Source organism: Scyliorhinus canicula, chromosome 9, assembly GCF_902713615.1.
Source record: "Scyliorhinus canicula chromosome 9, sScyCan1.1, whole genome shotgun sequence".
NCBI classification, from domain to species: domain Eukaryota; kingdom Metazoa; phylum Chordata; class Chondrichthyes; order Carcharhiniformes; family Scyliorhinidae; genus Scyliorhinus; species Scyliorhinus canicula.
Window position 1 is genome coordinate 75971683 of NC_052154.1, and position 25222 is coordinate 75996904.

The 25222-nt window shown below is 48.3% G+C and overlaps 1 protein-coding gene across 3 annotated transcripts in view; it reads right to left on the reverse strand.

The window, feature by feature from the left end:
• Window positions 1–1819: 1819 nt before the first annotated feature.
• smpd3 (sphingomyelin phosphodiesterase 3) overlaps window positions 1820–25222 on the reverse strand; it is a 553709-nt gene continuing 530306 nt past the window's right edge. For all 3 annotated transcript variants that reach the window (XM_038806945.1, XM_038806948.1, XM_038806947.1), the window contains exon 10: window positions 1820–14042. In XM_038806945.1, coding sequence (XP_038662873.1) covers window positions 13941–14042 — 102 coding nt within the window. In that variant the 3' untranslated portion in view covers window positions 1820–13940. The remainder of the gene's footprint in view (window positions 14043–25222) is intronic.

Here is a 25222-nt window from a genome sequence, read left to right on the forward strand (position 1 = left end):
TCACCCACTGTTGGCATTCTCTCCTTGCTCTGACATTTGGTGTGCACAACATTGATCTCTGCCCTCAGATTATAAGGGGTGAGAGCATAGATCCTGTTTTACTCAAAATATAGTAATGGACTCGTCAATCTATGTGTCCTCATCAGTGAGGGGTACATGAAGACCCTGTTTTTCAGCATGTGTTTGTTGGCTGCAAGCTCTTTCAGCATCTGACTGAAGTGCTGCCTGGTGGTCTGAGCCCTCCGCTGCACTCAGCAGCTATGGATCTTGATCCATGGATGGATTGTGATGACTGTGTCGATGTGTGTTGTTGTTTCTCAGCACAGGAGTATCTACCAGTGCAGGAAGCCGACAGCCTCAGACACTGCTGCTGCTGAGCCCATGGGCATGTCCCACAGTTTGCGCAGAGTCTGGATTAGACGGCCAAGAGAGTCACTATCATTACTTGTCTATTACAAATTAAATAGGTGTATCTTCATACATGTGTTTGCTTAAAATTTAACTTTGATAGATAAATTAGTGGGGGAATCATCTTCTTTTGAGTTAAACTGCCCAAGAGCAGAGAGGTGAAATATGTGGGTCTTGCAGGTACTGATGTGGATCCCTGTACAAGTGAAATGTTTTTATTTATATGCAAACCAATGGTGTTGAATTTAACTGGCTGACTGTGTATAAATTTAGCTTGAGCTGGGCAGTGGTAAGATCTTTAACCATCAGTCACTTGTCTTTACTGGAAAATAGGGTCACTCATCAGCAATGAAAACGACAGCTGCTGATGACCCTTTCCCCAATCTGAGCTAAGTTGAAATGTCATTGCCCCGTCACCACTCCTTACCTCCACCTAAAGTTGAGGTCTCCTAATGCATCACGTGACAAATTGAACCTGGAATTGTGCTGTTTGGCTAAATGTCACTGGCTACTTAAGTGGGAGAGTTCCTCATTGCTTCAACCATCTCCCATTTAAGGAGTGGCTGTCCTTGCATGCAGTGACAGGGCTGAGCTTGAGCTCTCCTCCCCAGAGTCCCAGGTGAAGAAGTACTTGCTTGTGCTCCAGCCTCTACTGTTTCCCAGCACTCCTTTCTCTGTCGAGAGAATCCCTATTCGCCTCCCCATATATACACCAACCTTGGGGAATCCTAGCATAGTGGTAGTGTAACTGAACTTGTAAACATGATATCTGGACTAATGTGTCAGAGACATGAATTCAAATCACACATGACAAACGAGGGAATTTAAATTCAATTAATTAATAAACCTGGACTAAAATTCTGGTCTCATAATCATTAAATAATTGGATTGTTGCACATTCTCCCCGTGTCTGCGTGGGTTTCGCCCCCACAACCCAAAAATGTGCAGAGTAGGTGGATTGGCCACGCTAAATTGCCCCTTAATTGGAAAAAATAATTGGGTAATCTAAATTTATATTAAAAAAAAAAAAAATAATTGGATTGTTGATGAATCACTAAAGTCGTTCAGAGATGGAAATCTGCCATCCTGACTTGATTTGGCCTATATATAATTCCAGACACTAGCAACCTGCAATTGACTGTTAACTGCCCTCAGAAATGGCGAAGTAAGCCACTCAGTTGTAGACTGCTCATCACCACTTGCTCAGTGGCCCTTACAGCTGAGCACTAAATTCTGGCCTTGCCTAGTACGCTAAAGCACGCGAAGAATTAATATATTTTTATTTTTAAAAAACATGTTCCTTCACCTCCATCTCCTCCATACCCGTACTGGCAGTTTGGTTCCTATTCTATTTCCATTACCAGACATAAATTGAAGAAAGGTGCCGAAGAAAAAGGACTTAGACAGCGAGTCGTGGCTAACAATTGTGCTTTTTCTTTACTGATAAAACAGGTCGAATACACTTGGAAAAGATCCATGGCAGATTACAAAAAATATTAAAACCATTTCTTAGATTCTAGTGAAAGCAGTAGAGAGGAGGAACGGTACAAAAGTGTAATCTGAGCAGAGTAGAAAACAGCTGTATGGAGACAGACTCACAGGAACATTGGTTGTACAAAGCTGCCTGTGTCACTATTAACCTGGGGTTTGTTCGCATCTTGGTTGGGGGGGGGTACTTTTTCTCTTCCATTTCCTTGAAATTGCATTTGTTGGTAAATTGGGTAAGAGACAGATTATCAGGGTGAATGTAAAGAGTCATCACTTTACTCCTCTACCTCTTTTTCTGTTACTTCAATCTTCATCTCTTAACTTTCAGTTCTGAAGAGGGATCCTACCTAGCAATTACCTTGTGTTTTTCTCTTGACTGAGACAGACTCAGCAACTCTTACGCTTCCAATATATATATATTTTTTAAATCTGCACCCTACATTGTATATCCATTTATCAAATCATCCCGCCCAGTGCCTCGAACTAACCCCCATCACCAATCAAAGTGCATCATCCTTATAGATCAGGTGGCATATTTGTTGCTATCTGTAAATTCCACTATTTATCATCCATGCTCATCTGGGAGTTAATTTTCCATGATAGTACATGGAGTTGAGATACAAATCAGCAATTTGGCGCGGGCACTGAGGGCTGAACAACCATTCGTGCTATGTTTCTATTCACTGCTTTAGCCAGGCTGCAGAAGAATACTGGAAAATATGGCATCTTCATTTTTTGATCTTTTGAAGGTCTCTTAAACTCTTGAGCCTTGCCTCAAGGACACCATAGATGTTCTAACTTGTATGTCACCCGCATAGAGTGCCTACCCTCAGTTTTCAACCTCTGAGGTCATTGTACTCGGGTGAGGCTGTGATTAATGATGACCCTCTTTGTGAGTTGCATGCAGGGCAATAAGCAGCAGACCTTATACTAATGTAAACCTGTAACAGTGATGCTATGAGACATTATATCCTACCTTGAGTCGTAATCTTACCGTTTCCTTCCACAGTGCAGAACAGGTTTCAGTTTTGTAAAGCTATCTCTTAAGCATGCAGCATATCGCAGGTTAACACTGAGTTAGGGTGTCATAAAACATTATACCAGCAGAAATACTTTTGCAATCTGATGCTGGGCTTAAGGGCTGTTTGTACCAGGCATTAGTCAGGTAGGTGTTAGTTTATTAATGTATGTCTCCATATGAAATGTGAATTATAAACGGGTCGGATATACCTCCTAATGAATTTGCTTCACCCAAACTTCGCACATTCAGCTACTGGCAGGTGTAAAGTCACATATTGAAGCCAGATTTATGTTACCTTTTTGCATAGTATTGCATGAAGCTGCTCAACTGGATAAATTTCGAACTTCTTAATACAGAATCAGCGCTGCCTTTGCTGGCAGCTCCCAGACATCAGTGCTAAGCCTGGAGTGCCTGTCACAATCCTGGGAATGTTCATAAGAATTAGCTGTAATTTAACTGATTTGCTAAATATTTTATATTTTATTACTTGGGGAAGAAGGCTGTTTAATGAGCAAGGTGGAGGCGAACAACAGGACTGGTTGAGGGGAATGATCTCTGCTTTATTCCAGGATAATTTGAGACCCATAGAATCGTAGTATGGTTACAGCACAGAAGGAGGCCTCTTGTCTACCAGTATGCTGCAAGGACAATTCATCTAGTGCCACTGCATGCTTTTTCCCTGTAGCACTACAAATTCTTCTTCAGATAATTATCTTCTGAAAGCCATGATTAAATCTGCATTCACCACACTCAGGCTGTGCATTCCATACAATTTATGATATAGATTCATGATTGGTGCTTAACCCTCCACTCCTTGATTGCAACTGTGCCAAAGTCCGAGGAGCTTCATTCAGCATTCATACAACCATTCTTTGTGATATCAGTGCAAGAGTTGGTGCAGATCGCAAGGTTCAGGAAGAGGTCATTCGAAAAAATGGGTTGGCAGTTGTAACAGAAATGGTCTCTTGCTGAAGATGTGTGTTGAGCAGGATCTCTCGGTCACCAACGCTGTCTTCTGGCTCCCTAATCATAAGACATTGTGGATGGATCGACATTGTATACATTGGCTACAATGACTATGTCATCACCTGGCAGATGGACAGGCATAATATGCATCTACCAAAAAAAGCCATCTTCACGTCACCATTGCTCTTTTTGCCAGTCTTAAATTGGTGTCCCTTGGTTCTTGATGCTGCCATCATTGGGAGCAGTTTCTCCCTAATGAAGATCCTTCATGATTTTGTATACCTGTCAACCTTCTCTAAGGAGAACAACCCCAACTTCTCCCACTATCTACATAACTTAAGTTTCTCATTCCCGGAACCGTTGTCTTGAATCTTTCATACACCCTCTAATGCCTTCATATGGTTCCTAAAGTATGTGGGGTATGTTAATATGAGGAATAAAAAACAATCAGATCAAACTTAACCCAAGCATTCCCCAATGAGTTCACTGGGTTCTGGGCTTTTTCACATCTGACTACAAGAATGCAGGATATACCAGGGGTTACGTTCTAATGTTGGTCAGCTCTATCAGTCCTTGGACTGGAAGACAATGTGAGGACAGCTGGGTAGGTACAAGCCTCAGGACAAAGTGTTTTTGGATGTAATTAAACCAAGCCCCCCCCCCCCCCCCAACCTCTGTCATCTTATGTGTATGTAGAAGATCCCACGAAGAAAAGCAGGAGTGTTCTGCCAATTGTCCTGGTCAACATTTGTACCTCAACAAAATCACCAACACTGATTATTTGAACATTATTACCTGGCAGTTTGAGAGAGTTTACTGTGCACAAATTTGCTGGTGCATTTTCCACAGAACAGTGATTCAACTTCAAAAAGTATTTAATTGGTTGTAAAGCACAGTGTTCTATAAATGCAAATATTTTTTCAATAATTTCTACACAGGATTTCCAGTGTTAGATATCCAAGGCTTCTATAAAAAAGATTGAGAAAACGAAAGATAAAGCCTGAATAAATGGCAAGAAGCTTGTGTTCTAAAAGTCTGAAGATTGTTGGAGACAGGAAAGATGAAAGAAGGGAGGAATTCTATCACTGTGGGTCCCTGGGACAGAGTCAGTTGAAGGAGAGACACCATGATGATACCTTGCTGGTTTAATGACAAATAAAAATGACAAATAAAGAAGTTAGCAGCCGGTGAAGCAGCTGGTGCTAAGTCCAGGGAGTGAGTTTCCTTCAAGAGGCCAACACACCAGATGCTCACCTCAAGCTGTTTCTTGGGAACTGCGCCTGCTGGGCAAGCTGCCGAGGTGACTGAGTGATATTTAACAGAATCACGTCTGTCCAGCAGGTCTCTGTGTCACACAGAGCTACTTATGGATAGTGGCTGGAAGCCACTTCCAGCTCTCCATGCTGTTCGCAATAGCAAACTATGTTCGAGATAAAGGAGCTCATCCAGCCCTGCACTAATGAGAGCGTAATCTGTAAATACCAAACACAGGTTTAATGCCTTTCCAGGCAAACTGATCCCATACTCAGGTAAAACTGGTCCCACAATAGACTGTCATTGTCCGGACAAGCTCAAGGAACTCTGTTTATGGGGAATGTTGAATGGCACCTGAAGGCAGCAATGCTTAGGACCTGTCAGATGTGTTACAGTACGATCCACTTATAGTGAAATACTGTGGCAGGAAATAAACCTCCACCCCATCGATGATGGATTAATGGGCCTGAAACTCTTCATAGATCAGCCACCTTATATAGATGCTGCACAATTTTCACTTCCATTCACTTTGCTTTGGAAATGACTGTTGAGACTCATTTCAGAGCATAGGGATCTTCAACTCAGCAGGAAGTTGAGGCTCCAACCCATGGCCTACTACTGAATGGATTGGGACCATGCTCTTATCCTGTAATACTACAAGACAGTACCAGCCAGTCTACAAGTCTGGCATTTCAATTCTGTTTCTGCTGATGATTTGTGGTTCCAAATTCCTCTCTGTGCCAGCACCGCCCCACAACCCTGGAAAGTCACATTTGCAGCATTAGGAGTTCATAATGCCCAGCAGTGCTGGCTATTCAGTCAAGACCTCCCTTAAACCCCTTGTTCCTGTGGTACTGTTGCTCAACATTATTATTCTACAGAGGCCTAGTTTTGGCCACAAGAAAGGAAAGCGATAATTTCAGGGAGCTTCCCCCTGGACAAATTAGTCTCTTAGGGGCTAGATACAAAGTAAGTAAGAAATCCGAGGGTTGGTGGATAGCAGGAAGAACAGGGAGAAATATAACAAACATGCCTGAAAGAAAAAGCAGTTGGAATATATTAATGTTTTCATGCATGCCATGTGACTTGTGACATGGATGTGTAACCGAACATACCTCTAGACAAGTTCAGCACTGTTCACTGTTACATTCCTCCGGCAGCATGGACATTGCTTACTGATGTATCACACACTGGATCAGCAGTACACACTGATATATCACACACAGGATCAGCAGTGCACACTGATATATCACTCACACAGGATCAGCAGTGCATACTGACATATCACACACAGGATCAGCAGTGCACACAGATATATCACTCACACAGGATCAGCAGTGCACACTGATATATCACTCACACAGGGTCAGCAGTGCACACTGATATATCACACACAGGATCAGCAGTGCACACTGATATATCACTCACACAGGATCAGCAGCGCACACTGACATATCACACACAGGATCAGCAGTGCACACTGATATATCACACACAGGATCAGCAGTGTACACTGATATATTACACACAGGATCAGCAGTGCACACTGATATATTACTCACACAGGGTCAGCAGTGCACACTGATATATCACTCACACAGGGTCAGCAGTGCACACTGATATATTACTCACACAGGGTCAGCAGTGCACACTGATATATCACTCACACAGGATCAGCAGTGCACACTGATATATCACTCACATAGGGTCAGCAGTGCACACTGATATATCACTCACACAGGATCAGCAGTGCACACTGATATATCACTTCCACAGGATCAGCAGCACACAGTGATATCTCACTAACACACGATCAGCAGTGCACACTAATATATCACTTACACAGGATCAGCAGTGCACACTGACATATCACTCTCACAGGGTCAACAGTGCACACTGACATATCACTCTCACAGGGTCAGCAGTGCACACTGACATATCACTCACACAGGATCAGCAGTGCACACTGATATATCACTTACCCAGGATCAGCAGTGCACACTGATATATCACTTACACAGGATCAGCAGTGCACACTGACATATCACTCTCACAGGGTCAGCAGTGCACACTGACATATCACTCACATAGGGTCAGCAGTGCACAGTGATACATCGCTCACACTGGGTCAGCAGAGCACACTGACATATCACTCACACAGGGTCAGCAGTGCACAGTGATACATCGCTCACACTGGGTCAGCAGAGCACACTGACATATCACTCACACAGGGTCAGCAGTGCACAGTGATACATCGCTCACACTAGGTCAGCAGTGCACACTGACATATCAGTCACACAGGGTGCACAGTGCACATTGATATATCACACACAGGATCAGCAGTGCACACTGATATATCACTCACACAGGATCAGCAGTGCACACTGATATATCACTCACACAGGATCAGCAGTGCACACTGATATATCACTCACACAGGATCAGCAGTGCACACTGATATATCACTCACACAGGATCAGCAGTGCACACTGATATATCACTCGCACAGGGTCCACAATCCATACTGATATATCAGTCGCACAGGGTCTGACGTGCATACTGACATATTCCTCACACAGGGTGCACAGTGCACACTGATATGTCACTCAGACAGGGTGCACAGTGCATACTGGCATATCATTCACACAGGGTGCACAGTGCACACTGATATATCACACACAGGGACAGCAGTGCACACTGATACATCACTCACACAGGGTGCACAGTGCACACTGACATATCATTCACACAGGGTGCACAGTGCACACTGATATATCACACACAGGGACAGCAGTGCACAATGATATATCACTCATACAGGGTGCACAGTGCACGCTGACATATCATTCACACACGGTGCACAGTGCACACTGACATCACTCACACAGGGTCAGCAGTGCACATTGACATATTACTCACATCGGGTCAGCAGTGCACACTGATATGTCACTTGTACAGGGTCTGCTGGGCACACTGACATAGCACTCACACAGGATCAGCAGTGCACACTTATCACTCACACAGGATCAGCAGTGCACACTGAAATATCACACACACCGGGTCAGTTGTGTGCACTGATATAATCATTCTGGGTCAACAGTGCACACTGATATATCATTCACACGGGTCAACAGTGCACACTGACAATTCACTCACAAGGGTCTGCAGTGCACACTGACCTATCACTCACACAGGGTGGACAGTGCACAGTGACATATCACTCACACAGGGTGGACAGTGCACACTGACGTATCACTCTCACAGGGTCAGCAGTGCACACTGATATATCACACACAGGGTCCGATGTGCATACTGACATATCACACAAACCGGTTGCACAGTGCACACTGACATATCACTCACACCGGGTGGACAGTGCACATTGACATATCACTCTCACAGGGTGCACAGTGCACACTGACATATCACTCAGACAGGGTCAGCAGTGCGCACTGATATATCACTCTCACAGAGGATCAGCAGTGCACACTGACATATCACAAACACAGGCTAGACAGTGCACATTGACATATCACTCACACAGGGTGCACAGTGCACGCTGACATATCACTCTCACAGAGGATCAGCAGTGCACACTGATATATCAGTCCCACAGGGTGTACAGTGCACACTGACATCACTCTCACAGAGGATCAGCAGTGCACACTGATATATCAGTCCCACAGGGTGAACAGTGCACATTGACATATCACTCAGACAGAGTGCACAGTGCACACTGACATATCACTCTCACAGAGGATCAGCAGTGCACACTGATATATCAGTCCCACAGGGTGCACAGTGCACACTGTTATATCACTCAGACAGGGTCCGCAATCCATACTGATATATCACTCACACAGGGTGCACAGTGCACATTGATATATTACTCACATCGGGTCAGCAGTGCAGACTGATATATCACTCACACTGGGTCAGCAGTGCACACTGATATATCACTCACATTGGTGTCAGCAGTGCACACTGATATATCACTCGCACAGGGTCTGCCGGGCACATTGACATAGCACTCACACAGGGTCAGTAGTGCTCACTTATCACTCACACAGGATCAGCAGTGCACACTGATATATCACACACAGGGTGAGCAGTGCACACTTACATATCACTCACACAGGATCAGCAGTGCACACTTACATATCACTCACACAGGATCAGCAGTGTGCACTGATATATCACTTGCACCGGGTCAGCAATGCACACTGATATATCATTCACATGTGTCAGCAATGCACACTGACATATCACTCACAAAGGTCTGCAGTGCACACTGATATATTACTCACACAGGGTGGACAGTGCACAGTGACCTATCACTCACAGAGTGGACAGTGCACATTGACATCTCACTCTCGCAGGGTCAGCAGTGCACACTGATATATCACACACATGGTCCGATGTACAGACTGATACATCACACACACCGGGTGCACAGTGCACACTGACATATCACTCACACAGTGTGGACAGTGCACATTGACATATCACTCTCACAGGGTGCACAGTGCACACTGACATATCACTCACACAGGGTCAGCAGTGCACATTGACATATCACTCACACAGGGTGCACAGTGCACACTGACATATCACTCACACAGGGTCAGCAGTGCACATTGACATATCACTCACACAGGGTGCACAGTGCACACTGACATATCACTCACACAGGGTCCGATGTGCACACTGACATCACACACAGCGGGTGCACAGTGCACATTGACATATCACTCACACAAGGTGCATAGTGCACACTGACATATCACTCACACAGGATCAGCAGTGCACACTGATATCTCACTCACACAGGATCAGCAGTGCACACTGATATATCACTCAGACAGAGTCAGCAGTGCACACTGACATATCACTCACACAGTGTCCGCAATCCATACTGATATATCAGTCGCACAGGGTCTGACGTGCATACTGACATATAACTCACACAGGATCAGCAGTGCACATTGACATATTACTCACACAGGGTCAGCAGTGCACACTGACATATCAGTCACACAAGATCAGCAGTGCACACTGATATATCACTCAGACAGAGTCAGCAGTGCACACTGACATATCACTCACACATTGTCCGCAATCCATACTGATACATCAGTCGCACAGGGTCTGACGTGCATACTGACATATCACTCACACAGGGTGCACAGTGCACACTGATATATCGCTCACACAGGGTCAGCAGTGCACACTGACATATCAGTCACACAGGGTCAGCAGTGCACACTGACATATCACACACAGGATCAGCAGTGCACACTGACATATCACACACAGGATCAGCAGTGCACACTGATATATCACTCACACAGGGTCAGCAGTGCACACTGATATATCACTTACACAGGATCAGTAGTGCACACTGATATATCACTCACACAGGATCAGCAGTGCACACTGATATATCACACACAGGATCAGTAGTGCACACTGATATATCACTCACACAGGATCAGCAGTGCACACTGATATATCACACACAGGATCAGTAGTGCACACTGATATATCACTCACACAGGATCAGCAGTACACACTGATATATCATTCACACAGGGTGCACAGTGCACACTGACATATCACACACAGGGTCAACAGTGCACACTGACATGTCACTTACACAGGGTCAACAGTGCACACTGACATATCACTCACACAGAGTCAGCAGTGCACACTGATATATCACTTACACAGGATCAGTAGTGCACACTGATATATCAGTCACACGGGGTCAGCAGTGCACACTGATATATCACACACAGGGCCAGCAGTGCACACTGACATATCACTCACACAGGATCAGCAGTGCACACTGACATATCATCACACAGGATCAGCAGTGCACACTGACATATCACTCACACAGGGTCAGCAGTGCACACTGACATATCAGTCACACAGGATCAGCAGTGCACACTGATATATCACTCACACAGGGTCAGCAGTGCACACTGACATATCACTCACACAAGGTCAGCAGTGCACACTGACATATCACACACAGGGTCAGCAGTGCACACTGATATATCACTCACACAGGGTCAGCAGTGCACACTGACATATCAGTCACACAGGGTCAGCAGTGCACACTGACATATCACTCGCAGGGTCAACAGTGCACACTGACATGTCACTTACACAGGGTCAGCAGCGCACACTGACATATCAGTCACACAGGGTCAGCAGTGCACACTGACATATCACTCACACAGGATCAGCAGTGCACACTGATATATCACTCACACAGGATCAGCAGTGCACACTGATATATCACTCACACAGGGTCAGCAGTGCACACTGACATATCACTCGCAGGGTCAACAGTGCACACTGACATGTCACTTACACAGGGTCAGCAGCGCACACTGACATATCAGTCACACAGGGTCAGCAGTGCACACTGACATATCACTCACACAGGATCAGCAGTGCACACTGATATATCACTCACACAGGGTCAGCAGCGCACTACTGACATATCAGTCACACAGGGTCAGCAGTGCACACTGACATATCACTCACACAGGATCAGCAGTGCACACTGATATATCACACACACAGGGTCAGCAGCGCACACTGACATATCAGTCACACAGGATCAGCAGTGCACACTGATATATCACACACACAGGGTCAGCAGCGCACACTGATATATCACTCACACAGGATCAGCAGTGCACACTGACATATCACTCACACAGGATCAGCAGTGCACACTGATATATCACTCGCACAGGATCAGCAGTGCACACTGATATATCACTCACACGGGGTCAGCAGTGCACACTGATATATCACTCACACGGGGTCAGCAGTGCACACTGATATATCACTCACACGGGGTCAGCAGTGCACACTGATATATCACTCACACGGGGTCAGCAGTGCACACTGATATATCACTCACACGGGATCAGCAGTGCACACTGATATATCACTCACACAGGATCAGCAGTGCACACTGATATATCACTCACACGGGGTCAGCAGTGCACACTGATATATCACTCACACAGGATCAGCAGTGCACACTGATATATCACTCACACGGGGTCAGCAGTGCACACTGATATATCACTCACACAGGGTCAGCAGTGCACACTGATATATCACTCACACAGGATCAGCAGTGCACACTGATATATCACTCACACGGGATCAGCAGTGCACACTGATATATCACTCACACGGGGTCAGCAGTGCACACTCATATATCACTCACACAGGGTCAGCAGTGCACACTGATATATCACTCACACGGGGTCAGCAGTGCACACTGATATATCACTCACACAGGATCAGCAGTGCACACTGATATATCACTCACACAGGATCAGCAGTGCACACTGATATATCACTCACACGGGGTCAGCAGTGCACACTGATATATCACTCACACAGGGTCAGCAGTGCACACTGATATATCACTCACACAGGATCAGCAGTACACACTGATATATCACTCACACAGGGTCAGCAGTGCACACTGATATATCACTCGCACAGGGTCCCCCGTGCTTACTAACATCACTCACACAGGGTCAGCAGTTCACAGTGACATACCACTGCCACAATGTCGGCTATTCTCTGAAAGGGCTGGGTGTAATCACTGTTCTATGCTTCAGATAATGTTCGCAATGTTCATATCGTACTCCTCGCATAGGATCAACGTTGTACTTGCTGATAGCTTGAGGATTCCATTCGCTGAAAGTGAAAGACGCGGTTCAAAATTGCATTACAATACTGAGCACTGTAGTGCGCATATAATTTGCTCCAGTATAGACACTCAGTGCGATAATTGGGAGGTAGGCAGGACCAGACAAGACTGGCTACCATCCCATATCTGTTTACCAGACTAAAAGCAGGATTGCTCCCTAGCTCCATCCTTCCTCTACCTTGGAACTCGCAGTAATGGTGCTGAGGGTATATTTACATTAATGAAATGAAAAATGAAAAGCTTCCAGAGTAAACGGATCTCAAGCAGGGGGTTACATTAAACCAAAAGCACAATAATTTTTGATTGGCAGGCTTCATCAGTCCCCCCTTACCATTGTTGACCCTGCCTGAGGGATTTATCATGTGACTGAATATGTCAGAGGTCATATAACATCCACAGCTGAAACACCAGTGGAGGGCAGTGGCTGATTAGAGCAACATTGACAGAAAGATCCATATCTGTAACTCGGCAGCTAACCGCATTTGCCTGTCTGCTGTTGGTTTTATATATACAGATATATACACAGACACACACACCTTCAGAGAGGGGACATGCACTAAAGCTGTCAGGAATGGGACACACGCTAACAATTAATGTGTCATTGCCACGTAGCCATGCTCATTGAAAGGCAAAAAATGTGACAAGATTCCTTGAAAGATATACAAAGGATTATGCAAAAAGAAAAGGAACATCAAACACTTTCACGGACTGGTCACAAACATAAGTTGTGCTAGGCAGTTAGAAAAAGACAGAACACCTCAAGAATGGCACTAGTCCAAGGCAGTGAGGAATATCTATATTGTTTTCGCTCTCCACTGTTCTGTGAGTTCACAGCAAGGCCTCGGCCTTCTGGAGTAGAACATGGAAATAACCATCTTTGATCATTGCCCACGACACCTTCTTCTAAATAATTTCTATAGACAAGTTGAGTGGGAGGCATCGGGCCTAGGTCTGGCCGGGTTTCATCCTTATCTGTGCACCTGAAAAACAAGCCACCCTTGTTCCCACACAGATAACACTTCCCCGAACGTTTTCTGCTGTCTGCTGAAGTCAAGGGTCCTCCTCCCCCATTGATACTGAGAGACGCATGGCTACGGCCAGATGATCAGTCAGGCCAGCCAGCTGGGTGACAAAGCTGAACTCTTCCATTTCCTGCACATAAACAGACAACAGGCATCAGTGATATGTCAATCAACAAATGTTACAAACTGCTAGTCACCACTGTTGGATATATCACATACGAGATGTATTACGGTAAGGCTCCTGTACTACAGGTACGGGGGTAGATCCCTGCCTGTTGGCTCTGCCCAGTAGGCGGAGTATAAATGTGTGTGCTCACCGAGCTGCAGCCATTTCGGTAGCAGCTGTAGGAGGCTACACATCTCTGCGTAATAAAGCCTCAATTACTCTCTACTCTCGTCTCGTCGTAATTGATAATGCATCAGTTTATTACGCAGAGATTTTACAACGATGGATCTCCGCATCAAGCCAGATCGCCTGCAGCTGCACCCTCAAGCAGACAACGCCAAGTCGGCCTTCGCCCACTGCCTAGCTTGCTTTGAAGCCTACATTGGATCTGCGACAGAACCATCCGCAGAGGCACAGAAACTCCAGATCCTGTATACACGGCTGAGCTCTGATATCTTTCCCCTCATCCGGGACCCGCCGACATACGCTGAGGCCATGGCGCTTCTGAAAGAGAACTACACCCAGCAGACCAACAAACGCTACGCCAGACATCTCCTGTCCACGCGGCATCAACACCCGGTGAGTCTGTGGAAGATTTCTAACGTGCCCTGCACGCCCTGGCGAGGGACTGCGATTGCCAGGCCATTTCGGTCGTTGAACATTCCGAATTCTTAATCATGGATGCTTTCGTTACGGGCATAAGGTTGGCATACATCCGCCAGCGCCTCTTAGAAGGGGCTAACCTCAACCTTGCGGCGACCAAGAAACTCATGATCTCACTGACAGTCGCCTCCTGTAATGTACAAGCGTACGCCCCCTACTGGATGGCGCCCCCCTCCTGGACATCATGGACCCCACCGGCGACCACCCCATCGTTCACCCCACCAGCGACCGCCCCAGTCAACCCCAAGCCTGCGCCACGCGGCAGACAGCCAACCCCGGGGGACCCAAGTGGTACTTCTGCGGACAGACAAAGCACCCCCGGCAGCGGTGCCCGGCGCAGAGCGCACTCTGCAAGGCCTGCGGAAAGAAAGGATATTTCGCTGCTGTGTCCCAGGCCCGCTCGATCGCCGCTGTGACAAGGCCCATTGTTCCTGCACCCCCCACGCGTGGCCCGTGGGCGCCGCCATCTTTCTTGCCTCAGGACACGTGCGGCCTGTGGGTGCCGCCATCTTCCCCCCATCAGGCCTTGTGCGGCCCGTGGGCGCTGCTATCTACCCCGCCTCAGGACCCCTGCTCGTCGGGCACCTCATCGGGCCGCTCATTGCCTGCAACCGCCGTCGACCAGCCAGGGGCCTTCCAACACCAGCTATAGCTCGCCTCCATCATGATCGACCAGTCCCGGCCACACAACCTCGCAAACGTGTCGACGATGGTAAAGGTTGATGGGCACAAGACTCTTGACTCTGGGCGCACAGAAAGCTTCATCCACCCCGATACGGTAAGGCGCTGCTCCCTCGCGGTACACCCCATCACACAACGAATCTCCCTGGCCTCCGGATCCCACTCCGTGGAGATCCAGGGGTACTGCACCACCACCCTCACCATCCAGGGCGTAGAGTTCAGCGACTTCCGGCTCTACATCCTCCCCAACCTCTGTGCTGCCTTGCTACTCGGCCTGGACTTCCAGTACAACCTCCAAATTCTCACCCTGAAATTCAGTGGGCCCCTACCTGTATGCGGTCTCACGACCCTTAAGGTCGACCCGCCTTCTCTGTTTTCAAACCTCACCCCAGATTGCAAACCCTTCGCCACCAGGAGCAGACGGTACAGTGCCCAGGACAGGACCTTCATCAAGTCTGAGGTCCTGCGGCTGCTGCGGGAAGGCATCATCGAGGCCAGGAACACCCCCTGGAGAGCCCAAATGGTAGTTGTGAAAACGGGAGAAAAACAGGATGGTTGTTGACTACAGTCAGACCATCAATCGGTACACGCAGTCCGACACGTGCCCTCTCCCACGCATATCTGATATGGTCAATCAGATTGCACAGTGCCGGGTCTTCTCGACAGTGGACCTGAAAACTGCCTACCACCAGCTCCCCATTCGCAAGGCGGACCACCCATACACTGCGTTTGAAGCGGACGGCCGCCTCTACCACTTCCTTAGGGTTCCCTTCGGCGTCACTAATGGGGTCTCGGTCTTCCAATGGGAGATGGACCGAATGGTTGACCGGTATGGACTGCGGGCCACCTTCCCGTACCTGGATAACATCACCATCTGCGGCCATGACCAGCAGGACTATGACGCCAACCTTTCCAAATTCCTCCACACCTCCAAACTCCTCAAACCTATGTACAACAAGGAGAAGTGCGTGTTCAGCACCAACTGCTTAGCCATCCTCGGCAATGTGGTGCAAAATGGAGTTCTAGGGCCCAACCCCGATCGCATGCGCTCCCTCATGGAACTCCCCCTCCCCCACTGCCCCAAGGCCCTCAAACGATGCCTGGGGTACTTCTCGTACTACGCCCAGTGGGTCGCTAACTATGCGGACAAGGCCCGCCTACTCATTCACTCCACTGCTTTCCCCCTGACGGCCGAGGCTCACCAGGTCTTCAACCGTATCGCCGACATCGCCGACATCGCCAAGGCCGCAATGCACGCGGTCGACGAGACGCTCCCCTTCCAAGTCGAGAGCGATGGATCAGACATCGCTCTGGCCACCACCCTCAACCAACCAGGCAGGCGCATGGCATTCTTTTCACGCACCCTTCACGCCTCCGAAATTCAGCACTCCTCCGTCGAGAAGGAGGACCAACCCATTGTAGAAGCTGTGCGGCATTGGAGGCATTACCTGGCCGGCAGGAGATTCACTCTCCTCACTGACCAACGGTCGGTTGCCTTCATGTTCAATAACACACAGCGGGGCAAGATCAAAAACGATAAAATCTTGAAGTGGAGGATCGAGCTCTCCACCTACAATTATTAGATTTTGTATCGCCCCGGTAGGCTCAGCGAGCCCCCGACGCCCTATCCCGAGGTACATGTGCCAATGCACAAGTGGACCGACGCTGGACCCTACACGATGCTCTCTGTCACCCAGGGGTCACCAGGTTCTTTCACTTCATAAAGGCCCGCAATCTGCCCGACTCCATTGAGGAGGTCAGGGCTATCACCAGAGACTGCCAGGTCTGCGCGGAGTGCAAACTGCACTTCTGCCGGCCAGACCACGCGCATCTAGTGAAGGCCTCTCGCCCCTTTGAATGCCTCAGCGTGGATTTCAAAGGGCCCCTCCCCTCCAACGACCGAAACACGTACTTCCTTAACGTGGGCGGCAAATACTCCAGATTCCCCATCGCCGTCCCATGCCCCGATATAACGTCTGCCACAGTCATCAAAGCACTCAACACCATCTTCGCCCTGTTCGGTTTCCCCGCTTACATCCACAGCGACCGGGGATCCTCCTTTATGAGTGATGAGCTGCATCAGTACCTGCTCAGCAAGGGCGTCGTCCCGAGCAGGATGACCAGCTACAATCCCCGGGTAAACGGGCAGGTGGAGCGGGAGAATGGGACAGTCTGGAAGGCCGTCCAGCTGGCCCTATGGTCCAAAAATCTCCCGGTCTCCCGCTGGCAGGAGGTCCTCCCCAACACCCTTCACTCCATCCGATCGCTACTTTGCACTGCGACTAATGCAACCCACCCATGAACGTCTCCTTGCCTTCCCCAGGAAGTCCACCTCCGGGGTTTCGCTCCCAACGTGGCTGGTAGCTCCAGGTCCCGTTCTCCTCCGCAAGCATGTACGGCTCGACAAGGCGGATTCGTTGGTCGAGAGGGTACAGCTACTCCATGCAAATCCGCAGTACGCCTACGTGGCATACCCCAACGGCCACCAAGACACAGTCTCCCTCAGGAGCCTGGCACCAGCTGGTTCCCCACACTCCCCCCCGTGCCCCGGCGCCACCCTTCCTCCGTCCAGCGCACCTCACCACAGCCCCCGCTCCAGGACGATCCATCCTCCCCTTGGTCCCACCCGGGGTCTACACGCTCCCGGAGTCACCGGTGACCGAGCCGACGCCTGCATCACCACTGCGACTGCAGCGCTCACAACAGAGGATCAAGGCACCCGATCGGCTGAATTTGTGAACTTTCCCCAAAATTTTAACCCTAAAATGGATGTAAATAGTTTTTCCACCACCCCCGCTGGACTCTTTTTTTAACAGGGGGTGAATGTGGTAGTCACCACTGTTGTATATATCACATGCGAGCTGTAATACGGTAAGGCTCCTGTACTACAGGTACGGGGGTAGATCCCTGCTTGCTGGCTCCGCCCAGTAGGTGGAGTATAAATGTGTGTGGTCTCCGAGCTGCAGCCATTTCGGCAGCAGCTGCAGGAGGCTACACATCTCTGCTTAATAAAGCCTCGATTACTCTCTACTCTTGTCTCGTCGTAATTGATGGTGCATCACAAACCCTATAGATTGTACCTGTTTATCTCTTGCTGGCACATCACACATCAAATACTTCACTACTTGACGCCCCCAGTTATGTTTTTGTGTGTTTTCAGTTGATGTATTTTAGTACTTTCTGACACTGTTGCCTTGTGTCCGGCGGGCCTCGGTGGCAGCTCAGCAACATTTCTAATAACAGCCTTTGTACAAATTGCTTCAGCGACCGGATCTATTCTCGAAAAGCAGTTCAGCCACACAACATCAGACTTTAAGTAATGAGTACAATATTGAACAATAAGTGAACGAGTGAACATAGACGATGACAATGAATGAAGAGGAATGTTTTTATCCAGCTTATTAACTGGAGTGCACCACCTGAAAGGGTGATGGAAATACATTTTTTGTTCACTTTCAAAAAGGGAATTGGTTATGTACATAGAAAAGGGGAATAATTACGGGGGTATGGAAATAATTCAGGGCAGTGAGACTAATTGAATAACTCAAAGAACAGGCATAAGTACGAAGGGCTGAATGGCCGCTTTCGCTGCTGTGAGATTCCACGATACATATTTATAATGGATCGACTAAACAGCTCCTGGAAAGAAAACGATAAAGCATCCCAATCGGCCCTTCTCTGGCTTCTCTCATCAACCAATGGTTTGCGTTTTGCTGGTCAACTCAGTGCTAAAGAACAAAGAACAATACAGCACAGGAACAGGCCCTTTGTCCCTCTAAGCCTGCGCCGACCATGGTACCTGCCTAAACTAAAACCGTTTGCCCTTCCATTCCCACCCTATTCATATATTTTTCGAGATGCCCTTTAAATGCCGCTATTGTCCCTGCTCCCACCACCTCCACAAGCAGCGCGTTCCATATATTTACCACCCTCTGTGTAAAAAACTTGCCTCGCACATCAGTTCCCCTGAAACTTGACTCTTCTACCCTAGGAAAGAACATCTGACTATTCACCCTGTCCATGCCATTCATAATTCGGGCAGCACAGTAGCACAAGTGGATAGCACTGTGGCTTCACAGTGGCAGGGTCCCAGGCTTGATTCCCCACTGGCTCACTGTCTGTGCGAAGTCTACACGTTCTCCCCGTGTCTGAGTGGGTTTCTCCGGGTGCTCCGGTTTCCTCCCACAGTCCAAAGACATGCAGGTTAGGTGGATTGGCCATGATAATTTGCCCTCAGTGACCAAAAAGATAAAGAGGGGTTATTGGGTTAGGGGGATCGGATGGAAGTGAGGGCTTAAGTGTGTCGGTGCAGACTCGATGGGCCGAATGGCCTTCTGCACTGTATGTTTTATGTACTATAGATATCGGAGAGGTCGCCTCTCAACCTCCGTCGTGCCAGTGAGAACAGATTGAGTTTATCTAACCTCTCCTCATAGCTAATGCCCTTACCAGGCAACATCCTAGTACACCGCTTCTGTACCCTCTCCTTCTGGTAGTGTGGCAACCAGATTGTACACAATATTCCAAATGAGGTCCTGTACAGCTGCAACATGACTTGCCAATTTTTATATTCAATGCCCCGACCGATGAAGGCCAGCATGCCATCTGCCTTCTTGACCACCTTATCCACATACGTTGGTTGCCACTTTCAGTGATCGGTGGACATGCATGCCCAGATCTCTCTGCCTGTCAGTACTCGCAAGAGTTCTACCATTTATTGTGTAGTTCCTACATGCATTGGACCTTCCAAAGTGCATTACCTCACACTTGTCCGGATTAAACTCCATCTGCCATTTCTCCGCCCAAGACTCCAACCAGTTTAATCCTGCTATAGCCTCTGATAATCCTCTTCACTTTTTTGTATCGCCTGCAAACTTATTAATCGGACCAGCTACATTTTCTTCCAAATCATTTATATACACCATGAATAACAAAGGCCCCAGAACTGATCCCTGTGGAACGCCACTAGTCACAGCAGCCTTCCATTCAGAAAAGCACCCTTCTACTGCTACCCTCTGTCTTCTGTGCCCAAGCCAGTACTGTATCCAACTTGCCAGCTCTCCTCTGATCCCATGTGATTTCACCTTTTGTACCAGTCTACCTTGTCAAGGGCTTTAATGAAGTCCATGTATACAACATCTACTGCCTTTCCCTCATCTATCAGCTTTGTCACTTCCTTGAAAAACACAATCAAATTAGTGAGGCACGACCTCCACTTCACCAAACCATGCTGTCCATCACTAATAAGTCTATTTGCCTGCTGTGGACATTGCCTGCTGTGGCTCAGGAGCCCTAGTCTGTCAGGACAGTCTATGATGCACTTGCTGCAGATAATGACAGTGGCTGAGAATGACAGGATTCACTGGTCTCTGTTTTCTCTGGGCCCTCTTAGCTGGCTGAGCTTTCTGTTTCTCCTTGCCTCTTCTGATACCCCTCTGAGGAGTCAGCTACCAGAGGTGATGGTCTTCGGTGGCTGTCAGCCAGTTGTCAGGATTGATTTCTGCCATGGTCATATCTCAGTTGTAAGTATCCTAGTTGCTGAGGTATGGGTGTCCAGCATGTCATGACCCAGAGGTCAGTTCAGCTTAATGAAAGTCTTTGGGTATTCGGCTGTCAGTCATCCAATCAGTTAAAAGCAAAATACCATGGATGGTGGCGATCTTAAAAAGAAAAAGTACTAGAAAAACTCAGCAGGTCTGGCAGCATCTGTGGAGAGAGAAATAGAGTCAATGTTTCAAGTCCAATATGATTCTTCTTTGGAACTGAAGCGGCAGAAATATAGAACATAGAACAGTACAGCACAGAACAGGCCCTTCAGCCCTCGATGTTGTGCCAAGCATTGTCTGAAAACAATATCAAGCTATCCCACTCCCTGTCATTCTGCTGTGCTCCATGTGCCTTTCCAATAACCGCTTGAAAGTTCTTAAAGTGTCCGACTCCACTATCACAGCAGACAGTCCATTCCACTCCCGAACCACTCTCTGAGTAAAGAATCTATCTCGGACATCCCTCCTATATCTCCCACCCTGAACCTTATAGTTATCCCCCTTGTAACAGCTACATCCACCTGAGGAAATAGTCTCTGAACGTCCAAACTATTTATCCCCCTCATCATCTTATAAACCTCTATTAAGTCGCCTCTCAACCTCCTCCGCTCCAAAGAGAAAAGCCCTAGCTCCCTCAACCTTTCCTCATAAGACCTATCCTGCAAACCAGGCAGCATCCCGGTAAATCTCCTTTGCACCCTTTCCAATGCTTCCACATCCTTCCTCTCGTGAGGTGACCAGAACTGCACACAATACTCCAAATGTGGTCTCACCAGGGTCATATATAGTTGCAGCATAACCCCACGGCTCTTAAACTCAAGCCCCCTGTTAATAAATGCTAACACACTATAGGCCTTCTTCATGGCTCTATCCACTTGAGTGGCAACCTTCAGAGATCTGTGGGCATGAACCCCAAGATCTCTCTGTTCCTCCTCATTCCTCACAACCCTGCCGTTGACCCTATAATCCGCATTCAAATTTTTTTCCACCAAAATGAATCACCTCACACTTATCAGGGTTCAAATCCATCTGCCATTTTTCGGCCCAGCTCTGCATCCTATCATGGGTTTTATGCTTTTGAAAAAGGAGGAGGTTCAGGTGGAGCAGTGGGAGGTAGTGGCATAGTGGTATTGTCACTGGACTAGTAAACCAGAGACTCAGAGTAATGCTCCGGGGACCCAGGTTCCAATCCCGCCATGGCAGATGGTGAAATTTGAATTCAATAAAAATCTGGAATTAAAAGTCTAATGGCGACCATGAAACTATTGTTGATTATCGTAAAAACCCATCTGGTTCACTAATGTCCTTTCGGGAAGGAAATCTGCCATCCTTACCTGGTCTGGCCTACATGTGACTCCAGGACCACAGCAATGGTTTAGCTCACAGGGCTAATCGCTGGCTTTTAAAGCAGACCAAGCAGGCCAGCAGCACGGTTCGATTCCCGTACCAGCCTCCCTGGACAGGCGCCGGAATGTGGCGACTAGGGGCTTTTCACAGTAACTTCATTGAAGCCTACTCGTGACAATAAGCGATTTCCATTTCCATGTGATTGGCTCTTAACCTCCCCCCTCAAGGGCAATTCGGGATGGGCAACAAATGCTGACACAGCCTGCGATACCCACATTCCATGAATTAATTAAAAAGAAGGGGAAGGTCAGGGATAGGTTAGGTGCCATGGGACAAAATGAATGAGAGCGTCAATGGCAGGAATAAAGGAACAAAACCTCTCAAGTGCAATTAGGGATGGGCAATAAATGCTGGCCTAGCCATCAAAGTCCACGTGAATAAAAACAATCATGGATCCAGAGTAGATGTTAATAGCAGAATACAATTGTGGACTGAACAAAGGTGTTCTGCAAAGTGGTCACCCAGTCTCTGTTTGAACTCCAACAGGTAGAGATTTTGACTGCATTTTGAGCAGCAAACACAATAGACTAAATTGAAAGAAGCACAAGTACGTCGCTGCTGGAGTTGGCAGAAATGGCAGAGGATAATTATTTGAATGTGGAGCCGGGTGGGGTTGAAAATGAGGACAAGTGGGACCCTATCATGGTTCTACAAGGGATACAATGATGAGACCATCAAATGCATCATCTTCTCTCTGTTCCCACCTCGACAGCCTAGTCCAGTGTTTTTCAAACTTTTTTTCCTGGGACCCACTTTTGCCAACAAGCCGACCTTCAGGACCCGCACTGGCTGACCTTTGTGACCCATGCCACTTTCAGGTACCTTTAATGTGAATGGGAAACTTGCTTGGTTCACATATCTCACTCGAATTAGGTACACAGGAGGAAAGGGCAATACGCATATCAGCTGCAGATTTCAGACATTTTCTTTGTGCCGCCTTTATGAAAACGGAAAATCCAACCTCATACACGGAGGTCATTGCGAAGGACAATAGCAACAAAATGCTTGTTTTACTCAGGACTGGATACTCCTCGGGTGGCACGGTGGTGCAGTCATTAGCACTGCTGCCTCACTGCCCGAGTGGAGTTTGCACATTCTCCCTGTGTCTGCTTGAGTTTCACCCCCACAACCCAAAGAATCGCAGGTTGATGGATTGGCCACACTAAATTGCCCCTTAATTGGAAAAAAAGAATTGGGCACTTGCAATTTATTTAAAAAAAGATACTCCTGGGGGATGCTACTCCAGAATGCTGACAGCCTCATAAGTTTTTGCCTTGATTTTAATGTGGTATTAATGGTCAACTGCAGCACCGTAGTCTTTTAGTTTAGAATCAGTTGTAAGTTAGTAACTGACTCTGGGATCTCAAACTCAAAGGGAATTTTTCAAGGGAATTCTCCGGCCCGGATGGGCCGAAGTCCCGCCGCTGGGAGGCCTCTCCCACCGCCGAGGTTTGAACCACCTCTGGAACGGCGGGATCAGCGGCGCGAGTGGGCCCCCGGGGTCCTGGGGGGGGGGGGGGGGCGGGGGTGATTGAACCCTGGGGGGTGCCCCCACGGTGGCCTGGCCCGCGATCGGGGCCCCCCGCTTAGACTCCGGGCCAGTGCCCTGACGGCACTCTTTCTCCTTCCGCGGCCACCATGGCGGAAGCGGAAGAGAACCCCACATCGCGCATGCGCCGGCAGTGACGTCAGCGGCCAGCTGCCGCTGACGTCACTGCCAGCGCATGCGCCGACCGGCGAAAGCCTTTCGGCCAGCCCCTCTGCCGGGGGCGCCGGTTTTTTGCGCCAGTCTTCTGGTGCCAACCGCTCCGGCGTGGGCTGGCCCCCAAAGGTTGGGAGAATTCTCCACCTTTGGGGAGGCCCGACCCCTGAGTGGTTGGCGCCACTCCCCTACTCCGGGACCCTCCGTCACGCCGGGTAGGGGAGAATGCCGCCCAGAATCACAGAATACCTAGAGTGCAGAAGGCGGCCATTTGGCACATTGAATCTGCATCGACCTTCTGAAAGAGTATTCCACCCAGGCCCACTCCCCTGCCTTATCCCCACCTAACCTTTGGACACTAAGGGGAAAATTAGCATGCTCAATCCACCTTAGCTGCACATCTTTAGACTGTGGGAGGAAACCGGAGCACCCGGAGGAAACTCACGCAGATATGGAAGGAAAGTGCAAATTCCACACAGTCAGCCAAGGCCGGAATTGAACCCGGGCTCCTGGCGCTGTGAGACTCAGTGCTAACCACTGTACTACCTTCTCAGACCTGGACTCTCCTTAGCAGCTCTCTCCTGCAGATTCTGTTGTGAAATCCTGTCCAGTAGGCACACTGCCTATTTGAGTCTCTGGCCGTCTCTTACTTTTAAGAAAATGATCCGCCTTCACAGTCCTCTTGCCAGCAGCTGGAAAATGGAAGCAGCTCTGCTCCGTGATTTGGCACCAAACACACGTACATGTAGGGCACTTGATATCAACTGTGCATGCAAGGAGCGTGGCCTGCTCATTGTTGTTGCTTCTTGCCGGAAGACTTCACACTACCTGTTTTATTTTTATTTAAAAGGCGGTAGAGCATTCCCAATATAAATGCCGGTAGCAGCTGTTGGTCGCTTCTCCCATGATCGCGACCACCCCGGGAATGGCGTGACCCTCCGACACCTGTTTGCGACCCACCTGCGAGACACGACCCGCATGTTGAAAAAACCTGCCCTAGTCCACTCTTCTCTCATGCCCAACACCTCATTCCCTTCTTATGGCACTTTCCCATGTAACCACAGGAGATGTAACACCTTCTAATTTACCCCCTCCCACCTCACTGTTCAAGGCCCCAAACACACCTTTCAGGTGAAGCAGCGATT